Source organism: Pieris rapae, chromosome 1 (genome assembly GCF_905147795.1).
Source record: "Pieris rapae chromosome 1, ilPieRapa1.1, whole genome shotgun sequence".
In the NCBI taxonomy this organism is placed as follows: Eukaryota; Metazoa; Arthropoda; class Insecta; order Lepidoptera; family Pieridae; genus Pieris; species Pieris rapae.
The window spans coordinates 9836589-9849277 of NC_059509.1; the positions used below are offsets into that span (position 1 = coordinate 9836589).

At 33.8% G+C, this 12689-nt stretch overlaps 2 protein-coding genes across 4 annotated transcripts in view; one reads left to right on the forward strand and one right to left on the reverse strand.

Moving 5' to 3' along the window:
* The window catches only part of LOC110991980 (phosphofurin acidic cluster sorting protein 1), a 66087-nt gene extending 55354 nt beyond the window's left edge, over positions 1-10733 (forward strand). For all 3 annotated transcript variants that reach the window (XM_022257589.2, XM_022257591.2, XM_022257592.2), the window contains 10 exons: positions 2856-2983; positions 3205-3357; positions 3500-3696; positions 4017-4153; positions 4671-4815; positions 5018-5132; positions 5281-5433; positions 5914-6064; positions 6455-6574; positions 7252-10733. In XM_022257589.2, coding sequence (XP_022113281.2) covers positions 2856-2983; positions 3205-3357; positions 3500-3696; positions 4017-4153; positions 4671-4815; positions 5018-5132; positions 5281-5433; positions 5914-6064; positions 6455-6574; positions 7252-7394 — 1442 coding nt within the window. In that variant the 3' untranslated portion in view covers positions 7395-10733. The remainder of the gene's footprint in view (positions 1-2855; positions 2984-3204; positions 3358-3499; positions 3697-4016; positions 4154-4670; positions 4816-5017; positions 5133-5280; positions 5434-5913; positions 6065-6454; positions 6575-7251) is intronic.
* Positions 10734-10890: 157 nt separating this feature from the next.
* LOC110992018 (UPF0692 protein CG33108) lies at positions 10891-12477 on the reverse strand. Its single transcript, XM_022257651.2, has 2 exons — positions 11859-12477; positions 10891-11260 (listed from the first exon to the last, which is right to left on the reverse strand). The coding sequence occupies exons 1-2, from the start codon at positions 12323-12325 to the stop codon at positions 10939-10941; spliced, it is 789 nt and encodes a 262-aa protein (XP_022113343.1). The 5' UTR covers positions 12326-12477; the 3' UTR covers positions 10891-10938.
* Between the last annotated feature and the right edge of the window lie 212 nt (positions 12478-12689).

Consider the following 12689-nt stretch of genomic DNA (forward strand, 5'->3'; position numbering starts at 1 on the left):
GATGATCAAATGTCGGACAGGACTTTTTATTTCAAACACTTCTTAATGTAACTGAAGTTGATGTTATCCCCATAATTTTGTATTGTAATAAAAATCTGACGATTTTATACAAATTAGAATAACTGCGTATATTAATACTAGTGACCCGCCCCAGCTTCGCACGGGTGCAATGCTGATGAAAAGCAGGTTTTTATTATGTATTGTTATTACCGTCAAAGATATAAGCATACAAAGGGACATAGGGACAGAGAAAGCGACTTTGTTTTATACTATGCAGTGATGTGACTGACTATGAAAGCTGCAGAAAGGATATATTGAAAATTGATTGGGCTGAATATTCATTTAATATGGGATGTGACGAATTTGTTCTGTTATTTTACAACAATATACATTCAATCATAGAAAAATATACTCCTAAGTCTAATGGTCCAAACAATAAATATCCGCAATGGTATTCCAAAAATTTAATTAAATTGCTTACATCTAAAAACAAAGCTCATATTAGATATAAGCGATTTGGTAACCCAAGGGACTATGACGAGTTCTCTATGCTCAGAACTAGAACTAAAGAAGTTATTAAGAGGTGCTTCAGAACATATATAGAACGAATTGAAGAGGATGTTAAACTCAACATAAAAGCTTTTTGGCGCTACACAAAATCTAAACGTATCACCAATAATATTCCTGGTCGAATGTGTTATCAAGACAAAGTTGGTACTACGGGTGAAGATATTGTAAACCTGTTTGCTAGTCATTTCTCATCAATTTACTCTTCTAATACCACAAATAATTACTTTCCTAGCTTTCCGTCATCAAACTTCTCTATTGGTAATTTACAGATAACTAGAGAGGAATTGTTAAAAAAGTTACAAAGTGTCGATCTCTCTAAGGGTGCTGGCTTTGACGGGATTCCACCAATTTTTGTTCGTTTTTGCGCTACTGCTCTTGTTACACCGTTATTGATTATATTTGAGAAATCTTTGCACGAGGGAGTATTTCCTAGCCTATGGAAGATAGCCAAAGTTACACCAGTGTATAAATCTGGAGACAAAGGTGATGTTTTGAATTATAGACCTATCTGTATTCTAGACTTATTTGCTAAGATATTCGAGGGTTTCATCTATACCCATATGTATAACCATCTCAAACATATATTGAGCCCACGACAGCATGGATTTGTTACTGGAAGGTCAACCAACTCTAATCTTTTATGCTATTCTACTTATTTATGTTCATCATTTAATGATAAAAAGCAGGTGGACGCTATATATACCGATTTTTCAAAAGCTTTTGATAGAGTGGACCATTTTGCATTGCTTGTGAAGGCTCAGCATGTGGGGATTCATGGGAACTTATATAGATGGTTAAGTTCTTACCTTTTGAACCGTACCCAACTGGTTGCTCTGAGTGGTTACGAATCTGTGCCTTTTTTAGCAACATCGGGCGTGCCCCAGGGATCGAAGCTGGGTCCTTTACTCTTTTTGTTATTTGTGAATGACTTGCTTAGCAAAATAAGCAGTGAATGTTTGGCATATGCAGATGACATTAAAGTCTTCAGACGTATATCCGATGAAAGAGATTGTGAGACCTTACAATTGGATATTAATACTATCTCTGCTTGGTGCGATGAAAACTTTATGGTTCTGAATATTGAGAAGTGCCGAGTTATAACGTTTACAAAAAGTAGGAACCCTATCCAGTATAAATATAATGTTAAGGGTATTCTAGTTGATAGAGTTGAGGTGATTCGTGACTTGGGAGTGCTATTTGACTCTGCTATGTCTTTTAGACCTCATTACAATGATATATGTAGTAGAGCTAACCGGATGCTATCGTTTATCCTTAGAACTGCTAAACCATTCAGGCGAGCCGACTCCTTGATTATCTTATACAGCTCTCTCGTGAGAACCATAGTTGAGTATTGTTCGGCGGTATGGACCCCGATATACCAAACTCATATAGATAGATTGGAGGCTATACAAAGGCGGTTTGTCAGAGCATTGTGCTATAAGTATGGTCTTAGGCGAAAAATAAACCAATATGACCAGCGTCTTGCCCACTTTCAAATGGTTAGTCTTGAAAGGAGGAGGTGGGTGAGCGACCTATGCACTTTGCATAAAATAGCAAATGGCTCATCTGACACCTGCCTTTTGGAGAGGCTGGAGATCAAGGTGCCGACGCGTTCTGTGCGCATCCAGGAATTATTTGTTATACCTATGACTGATAACAATGTTTCCCAGAATGCTCCGCTCGTAAGAATGTGCAAATATTATAATGCTGTGTGTGCTGAGGTTGATATTTTTCACAATAATATTTGTAAATTTAAAAAGATAGTTCATAGTAAATACTTGTAACCTTAATTACTAATTTAATTGATTAATGTATATGTATATACATGTGTGTGTGTGTATGTATATATATATTTTTTCCTTTATTTTTTATTTTTTTGTCATTCGGTTTGATATGTGTATGTTGTTTAGTTGATATTTAGTGTAAATGCTGTGTACAGATATAACTGGAAGTCAGATTTTTAAATGTTGTTTAGTATGTAATAATTTTTATGTATGTAGTCAGTCTGTTTTCTGTTTCTGTACCTTAATGTGAAAATAAATAAATAAATGTATAATTGAAATCTTAAGTTTACGCCAATACTACGATTACAGTTTCGAGTGCTTTGGAGAAGTAGTAGTCAGCGAGACGTTTCACGTCGTGTTTGTTTCTATTATATTTATTTAGTTATTAAATAACATAGATTTTTATTATATTCTTTCTCTCTTCGCACTTTCTTCTCTTTCAAATATCTTTAAAATAATGAATTCTTTTTAGATTTAATATTCATTTTGTTTGTGATCTAGAATCGGAAGCAGTTCGTAGCTCCGCCGGGGACGAGCGTGGCAGTGAGGGTAATAGCGATGGAGATGCTACTCTCGATGCACCAGTCTCAGGCGCATCAGTGTCCAGCTCGCCGCCAAATGAGATTAAGGTAGACCATTAAACGTTGACGCGCGTACTTCATAATTAAATTTAATTTAATTATTATAAAACCAGATATTTTGAATGAGTATATATAATATTTTTGTCATAAAACGACGTTTCGAGTGCTTTCCAGATATCGTGTCCAGCGAGGGACAGCGTTCTGTTGTTTGACGTTGTTCATTATTGCTTTCAAACTTACATAATCTTTTCTTATATATTCGTTTCTAGGAGGACAAGCGTTCACGCCTATTTCGTAGTGCTACTAGCGGTGGGAACTTAACTCCGGCCTCAGGAGCCAGGAAGAAAAATTCTCTCGTTATTGGCACTGAACGACCGTTGTCTGCGCACGATTTGCCTGCCTTGAGTCCTACGGCACCAGAGGTAATCTTTAAATATTATCTTAATTTAATGATTTAGCGTAATCTTTGAAGGCGTGATTGTTTTAGTAAACAAAGTCACACTGTTTTGTATTTGATAAGATCAATATTTTATTTTTGTAAAATATTTGTCATTTTTTATATAGCCTCGTCGTACAATGGCCGAGCAAGTAAACCGAGTGTTAGGTGAAGAGGGACCTTTACCAGAGTGTGTAGCGGTGGCCCATGGGTCTCTTGCTCGTTGTTTGCAGGCCCTTGCTATACCTACTGTTGTGGCCCCTCCGGGAGTTGTACCCGATGCAAGGCCTCTATTACAGGCAGTGCTTGCTAGAGCTACTAAACAGTAAGATTCTAGTTATATGTCTATAAAGAAACTGAACGAATTTTGTCATATTATTTCATTCTTATAAAAATGTATTAAAACAATACGTAATATTGTTTACCAAAGTTTTGTTGAATGATACAGAATTATCTCTTGCGTCATGTGTTGACGAAACAAGATACTATTAACATTTTAGTATTATATTATGTATTTCATCTTCGGCTATATCTGTAGTATAATTGTGGTTTGAAATTCTTTGCGTTTGGTTGATTTAGAAATCGGTTTTGTACGAAATTATTTCTTTGTGTGATCCCTATATAACGGTATGAAAAATCTAAAAGGGGCAGTCGTCGTGCGTTGCGTATCTGCGTGTGTGGTGGAGAAGCGGCGGCAGCGGGTGCGTTACGAGCGCACGCGGAACTCGCCGCAAGGCGACCGCATGACGCCCCGCCCCTAAGATACTACGTTATACCTGTCGGTTAGTTCTAATGTATTCTTCATATGATAAACGAATAACGTCCTAAGGTGGTATTTTTTTATACAAATTAACTGCTGTAACAATTTTCGTATCTCTTTTTTTTTCATATCTTTCATTCATTTAAGCAACGGTTTGAGTAATATTTTATTAGGCCTTAAGTTAGTCGCTCACCTAGTAATAAATTTGATACTAAAGTGTAAAAAATGGCAAAAGAGGCTGTGTGAATCAGTTTATAATAAAAATTTAGTGCGACAGCTATCGATTCACGAACGGAACAGATACATATACATAGACATAAACTGTATAGTAAAAATCACGACGAGTATTTTGTAACAAGGAAAAATTGGGCGAGACTGCATATATATGCATAGGATCCGTGAAATCTTATTGTCAACAAAGATAGGCCGGTCACCAAATATGATAGATTATAATCACATAGGTAGAGTAGCCCCTTTTGTTATTTAAGAACCGAAGATGCCCTTTACAGAAACTTGAGCGCGCTAAAATATTTTTTTAGGTCAATGCACGGTGGCTCGCTACCTGTCAGCTGCAGACCCGGCGTATGCGGCATTATTCGCGAACGAAACGTGGGCGGGGCTTTGCGATCGTGCGCCGGACGCACACATGCCGGATATCGCAGAAATGTCTTCCAGAATCGCTAGGTATGATATTTTTTATCTTAATTTAAATTATTTTATCACTAATACACGGTCTAAAAATAAACATTAAACAAGCCATCTTTACCGTCGATCCAAAAACAAAAAACACCCTTTCATTTCACAATCAAAGACCACGCGAAAGTTTTGTCTTTGCTGAACTCTACAAAAATATATTACCGATTTTCAGTACTATTCCCTGTTTCAGGTATTTGAATAGCATCGGCCCAGTGAATAACATCCCAATTGGTGAAGCAATGATCGCGTACAGAGACAAATCTGGCGATGAAGACTCTAGTCAGACGTTTGTTCCTTTCATAGCGGTGAGGTTTAATACTCTATTTCAATGTTTGAAATATACTTAATATTTTTTTAGATGGCAATGCCATGGCAATAATTGTATTGTAAACACAAAAACTGAAATCAATAATCTGTTTTTAAACTCGTACTCAAATAATATTTCCTCCTCAGGAAGTCCGTGTAGGTTGGTCAGAGGCGTGCGGCACATCGTTAGAGGGAGAAGAGGGTTCCCCTCCCGCTCGCCCTTCGCCCCCTGCAACGCCTGCGCCTGATCCTCTGCCACCTGCACATGACCCGCTTGAGTTGCAACTGGACTATTGGCTGGTAAGCACAATAGTATTATTGATAACTGGGATCTACAAATATATTTATGATTGAACTAGGTGCCTAAGTCTTGATTAATAGCAAGATTTAAAGCCATTTATGCTACTGTCACATCGCACATAAATATTTTTTAACTGATTTTAGGCTACACGGGTTTTAGTATCACATTTGTCATTATCAAGACAAAAACCGTGAAGTTTTTGGCGAAATTACCGATATTATTGTATTGTTTTGTACGATACTTTTGAATTTCTATTCACACATATCCAAGAAGTTTAAACATTGACGCGGCTGTAGTTCTAACCTCATCGACTCAACATTGAGTGGCATAAAGAGGCGATTCCAGACGGCTCAATTAAACCAAAAAACACTCCAAAAATTAAAGAGAAAAACTACAAATGACACAGAGAGTCACAAAAACAGTGTATTGTTGTAATAATAAACAAATTCAATAAAGTAATACGTTTAGTAATAATGTAGGTGGGTGGAACCGGGGGTAAAAGCGCAGAGGGTAGCGAGACGAGCGGTGGGGGTAAGGTGACGGTGAAGGCAGCCTTCCGAGCGCTTCTTGTCACAAGACACAACCATCATCTAGCCATCACCTACCTCACAAAGGAAAAGAAACAGAAAAGTACGTATCATTTAGGCCTCGGTCATGAAGTCTTTATATCAACAACTTCTATAAGAAAAATAATACAGAATGTTGATTAATATCGTTTGACAGGACAAGGTTATAAGGGAAACAAACAGATTTTATTTATATCTCACGGTGAAAAGTGACAGCCAGACACATTAAGGGGCTACAAGGGGATCATAGCTTACTAATAAAAAAAATTGCTGTTGAAAACTTAATAATTCTGATTGACGTTTCAACATTGAATTTGGCGACTTTGGATAGCTTCGCTAAGGAAGGCGAAATTAATTGAAGTATTAATAATTAATTAATTGAATTGTATAATTAATTGAATCTTTGATGAAACCGAGTCTCGCTTACATTTAGAATAAATCACTGCTATTCCAGTAATGCGTCTTGGCAAGAAGAAAGAAAAGAGTGGAGAAAGTGAGGCAGGCCGCGCGCATAACGTTGAAGGCGTCGCCAGACTGATTTGTTCCGCTAAAGGCTCGCATACGCCGCTCAAAGGTACTTATTAATATTTAATAAATTATTATTAATTTCAGTCATTTAGCATGATTGCGTTTAAAATAGTGTACGTAGGTGCTCCGATTGCCAACTACTGATTGAGGCGAAACTTTTATTATCATGATTCAAAATACTTATTACTTGCAGCTATCGTTTTAAAATGTTTTTTAAATGTAAATTTACATTGTTTTTTTATATTGTTCTTCATGAATATTTTAACTGTGGTAGTGTTAATTCGAAAGCTGCATTAATTTAGGAAATTTGATGACGGAACTAATGGCGTAGTAAACCAATATTCTTTTAATGATTGTCGGGGCTATAAGGACATATATAAAGCAAAAATATATATTGACACTACAATAGCTACAAATTTAAATTATAAATCGTATCGAGCGTCGAGAATGGTTTAGAAATGTTTTTTCACGAGAAATCATATTACATCTAGCTGAGGTAGCGTTAATACGTGCTTACCTAAAAAAAATATAATTACGATATAGTATTGTACTGTATGACTGTTAAAGGTCGTATATGAATGAATAAAGAAAGAAGCAGCGGCTTTTACTTTTAGTTTAATAGGTTTTTAAAGTGTTCAAATGATTATAAGTTAAGTTAGTTTCTTCCACTGAAATTATATTTTGTCATAAGAAATTATTATGTGTTATATTTTTCTTTTTCAGTTTACATTGACGGCACAGAATGGAACGGTGTGAAGTTCTTCCAATTATCGACCCAATGGCAGACTCACGTGAAGTCGTTCCCGGTTGCGACTTGCAGCGGCCCGCTCCCCACGCTCGCTCCCCTCGCCCCTCAGGAGACTTAGGCCCTCGTAATGGTCTCAGGATATAGCAGACAGAATTGATTCCATAAACCCGTGAGGTTGAAATACTTTCCTATATAGACATCATAGTCATAGCGATGTTTATACTAGACGTCATAGACGTATTTATGTATTGTAAAATGTAATATCTGGCTTGATGATTAGATAAAACTTGACTATACAAAAGTTAGAAGCCTGTATGTATTCTATCGCAGTGGTATAATTGGCTACTAAGATCTTTACCATCCATTGTCGGGCTGATACGATTGTATTAGTTTGGCGCTTATAAAGCTTAGTGCTTCAAGCTCGGACCGGTAGCGGTATCTTGTATATTCCAGATGTTTCCAGGATGCATGGATTGTGCAAAATTATTAATGTTCTGCATGTTTAGAGGGAAGAATTCATTTACAATAATACGTGGCTTTATGAGACAAATACAATAATAATCAATAATTATAAGCGGTTTCGTCATCTCTTAATGAAATAGGTATACTGATGCCATGATCCATTCAATGATATAGTAAAAATCTAATTGTCTAAACTAGTTCCTCCCTCGTCTTATATGTTATAGCGTTACTTAGATATAAAGCTGCCATTTATGTGCTTGTGTTGTGTAATTTGAATTACGATCAAATTTTTATTACTGGCAGCATTAGAATAAAATTTGCTAATTTTATACGCAACGTTAAAAGCAGATAAAAATTGCGTTTTTAGATTATAGTGCGTGTTTAATATAAATTGTATAAAATTTTATAATCGATGTTAAACGTATTTCAAGTTGCATAATTACAGCTCAATGCATAGTCATATAGATGTTAGTTAGTTCTGTGTACTCAATAATTCAATAATGGTTCGTGACATTTCCAAGTAAAATAGGATATAAACACCTACAAGCGTGCGCTTTATCCTGGTCTTCATTTCTCTCTATACTAAAACTTGGAAAATGCCTTTGTTTTTATAATCATTGACGGAGAAGTAGCTATGCTGTTTACTCTCAATATCTGAAAACAGAGACAGCCTAATGTTTTAAAAGTTACAATTTTATGAGCGTTCTACACGTTTCAGAGTTGCCAGAATGAAAAGCGCACGATTGTAGCACTTTGGTATATAAGTGAAATCGAATTTCGAGTTTGAGCGCATATCAGGTTCGTCGGAGCGCGGTTATTTTGAATCTGTGATTTTTTTGGATAGACAGTGGTTACAAAGTGCAGCAATCTTATGCAGTTAATATGTAGGTGTAGTTAGCATTTAATTACGTGGCCGTTGTCTATATTTGCTTCCTAATTGAAGTATTGGAACCGGTGTCGTGTCGGTCGCTTAAGCCACAGCCACCGCGAAGATCGCTGCTAGCTGTACTTCTATATTGTCCTTTTTAATAAAACTTCCTTTTTAATAAAACGACTGAATGTCAGTATTACATTGATAACCAAATTGTACTTTCGTAACGAATTACTCCGAGCCAGCTTAGAAAGATAGATTTCTATTGCTGCGTTCTTTAAGAGATGTCCTTTTTCTCGATGATAATATTCGTTAGTTCTATGTGTATTTTTAGTATGTGGCTGTGTGAACGTATTCGAGCGTATATTATGATATAGCGTAGCTTGGTAACATTTTGATTTTATACACTCACTTCAACATTATATTTGGTGCTGTTCGATTTGAAACATCATTGTTCTAAGATCCGGCGTGCCAAATTTTAATATTGCCTGTTTTAGTTAAATAATGTTTGCATCTTTATATTTTCATATCTCTTATTTATTATCAATTCCTTACGCCATATTCGGTGTTGTAACAAACACATTTTCTTGGCGTCTAAAACGTAGTTAGCCATATTTGTGCTTAATACAAAGTCTAGTCGGATTTTACCCGCAATTAAAAAAATAAGATTGTCCCAAAACGATATCAGCTCAGGAATATATTTTTGAACAAATTAAAATATAAAGTTTGGTTATTACACATTTGTTAATAATTGATAGTAAACATCTCTATCAATTGAATTTTTAAATCCATCTAACAATTCAACAAAATATTATCAAAATTTGATATATAATATAATTTAATATAAAAGGCAATTAAAACCATTGCCTATTTCATTTCTGAATGTAAAGCTGATGTGACCATTTTTTTTCATAGTCTTATATATAGTGACATATAGCACAAAATATATCAAGTTATACTAGTTAAGGTTTGTTTTAATAAAGTGTTAAAAATAAAACATATATCAGTGTTAGATTAGAAATTACAAATGTATGTATTGTAAATTACATTTCAGGCAATGTGGTTAGCTAATGACTGAGTACGGTTGTGTAAAAAGTTAGATCCTTTTTTACCGTTAAAACAAACTTAACAGCAATACCAATTTAAGACATTGTTTTACATTGACATACATTAAAAAAAATTATATGTTGGTATAAAAACTAAGTACATTTATATAGTATTTTTTGGATCTTTTAAGGATCTCAATATGTTAATTTATAAATTATAGGCCATACAGTCAATAATTACCTTTTTACACAGCTGAACCAAATCTAGATATTATGAAAGGCTGCCAGGAGTGGTTTTGTGTTATTTGCCTGTGGCAATAGAAGCTCAAGTGATGATAACGTCTAGAGGCCTAGCCTAGTATGATCTGTAATTATTTAACCTTTATCTCTAAGAAAAGTTTAACTCGGCTCTTGTTGACAGCATGTGTTACAAAACCAGTGCTTAAAATATATTTAAAAAAAAACTTTCAAGCTCCGTTCTATAATATATAAATGCACTAACCTTGTGCGCAAACAATAAGATTACTGGATAGTGCTGTCATAACTCGTTAACTAATTCAGTTCTGGTGATAAATGAAAGGTGTGTTGCACAACTAGAGTCGAAAATAAACAATTAGTTTTGAAGTATTTTGTTATTATGATCTCATTATGACTAACTTGGCGTTATAAATTTCTTAATTCAGCATTGTAACATGCCTAAATGCAAAGTTTGTCATTTCCTAATATAAGTCTATATTCATTATTATTCACACTAATATATTTGTAATCTTTACAATACATCACATATTGTTTTGCAAGCAGTACATAGCAAAACTGTAATCATAGTTATGAAGTTTAAGTTGATTTAATTAGTACAAAAAAATATATTTTATGTTTCTGTGTTCTATTAAGTTATTAATAATGGAGTTCTTTTAATTGTTTATGGTGCAAATCCTTTCCCTGTTAAAATTTAAATGACTCAATTTACCTTTCAATATAATTGTAATGAATTAAGTGAAGTCATGAGATTTTATTCAACTATACTTTGCAAGTATGATTTGTATTTATTGTACAAATAAACATTTTGCATTAAAATCTTTGTACTTGTTTTATTTTAATCTCAAATTATTAATGATGACTATAATCTAATTGTGTTATGGTATCAAAACAAAATTGAAAACCTATAAATTTTTTTGTTTAAACATTTCATAAACACATTGATTTATTAAAAGTTAGTCACAAAAATTAAAAATAAATAACAATTTAAAAATTATTTAATAAATATATAAAAATAATCAACTTTGTCAAAGACCTTTAAACATAACAAACTGGTCTTTTAAGCCATTTTTTCCACCAATGCCACCTTCAGGTAAAATATATAACAAACCATCTTCTTTTTTCTTAGGATTAATATCATTTAAATTTTTATTACTACTGTCTAAATCTGCTAACCGCCACATAGCAAGATATTTTGACTTTCCATGCCTACAACATATGTAAATATTGTTAGGATCAGACAAATAATTTCCATTAGGGTCATCAATTATTAAAATTCCACACACAATGGCCCAATGTGCAGTGTGTCCATTTCGGAGGCAGGGTGAGTGATTGCAATCTGCATCGTATCTGAATACCGGTTAAGTATTATAGACAAATACAATATCACATATCTATGTTAAGTAATAAATAATAATTATATACTTCATTAGTCTAGTACATAAATTCTTAAAATGATTAATCCTGAACCCTTACTCATAAACAAACATATCAAATATTTTGTTAGTTTGTATAAACAATTATTAACTACATTAGATTTTTAGTAAGTTTTAAGTCTTTTCGTAAAATTTTGATGAGGAAGCTTTGCCCAGTTTACTCACTGCACCAATTACAAATATGATGTAGCAATAGAATTATTAAGTAATTTGACTCTGGGGGTCATAACGAAATTAGAGGAAGTTATAGAATAACATTCAATATACTATATCTTATGTAAATGACTGGTTAAAATTGGCAGATGATGCCAAATTACCCTCGAGTCCTACAAATATACATACAAAAAATATATTATATTTATATATACATACACATAAAACTAATTGTAAAGAACAGAAGCATCATACATCATCATACAATCATACATTTGATATAAAATTTAGGTAAATCAGAAATAGTTTACAAAAGAATTCACTGGGGTTTATAAAATTAATGAGTTGTAAAAGGATACGCAACTAACAAAGTAGCACCATTTAACAATTCAAGTATTATTTCTTTGCTATAAAGTCCACGTCTCAATTGGAAACTTGCATTATTTTTTTTAACCAGATTAAATACTTTTTCAACAAGTTGTACCATATTCTGACAACTGAACATCTCACCATTATTGCTGTAACCTTCTGCTATTGCTATTTTCAGTAACTCATTAGGGCTAACCTCTCCATTTAAAAGCATTGATAATGCTACTATGCCACAAGTTGGGCCCACTTGTATAATAGATTCAAAGTTTTTATATTTTAACTGATGAGGAGCTTTGTAAAGACAAATGTTATTTTTTGCACAAGCTTCTCGTAACTCCAGCTCAGTAGTCCATGGACACGTATAATCACTCAGTGAATTTTGTGTTTGGTATAATTTTAGAGGAGTGATGGCATTATCAGCTGGAAGTGGTGGTGGTAAGGGGGGATTGGTACCCATTTCAAAAGTTATCAACCACAAGTCAAGTGGTTATTAATACATACTTCGCTACGTAAGAAAATATTACAACAAATGCACTAGCCACAATAAAAAAGTATATAATAGTTAAATTGGAAAATAAAAAAATAAATATTAAACCCCTTTAAAAATTACATAATTAGTCTAAAAATACATACAGATAAAAGAACTATTTCGTCTTCTAGAACTATTTCGTTTTAGAACTATTTCGTAATTCGTAGTTCTGATTTAATATCTTGTTTCTTTTTCAATCACAGATCAAAGTGTTTTATATTCATTCAGTTCCCTCTTCATTGGCAATTAAAGGAACATTCAATTGTGATGTTTTTTATAATATAATATTTTG

Coding starts and splice junctions, on each gene's coding strand:
- LOC110992018 (XM_022257651.2), bottom strand. CDS start 12,325: ATGGGTACCAATCCCCCCTTACCACCACCACTTCCAGCTGATAATGCC. Junction 11,261..11,858: donor GGTGCTACTTTGTTAGTTGC/GTATCCTTTTAC, acceptor ACCGGTATTCAG/ATACGATGCAGATTGCAATC.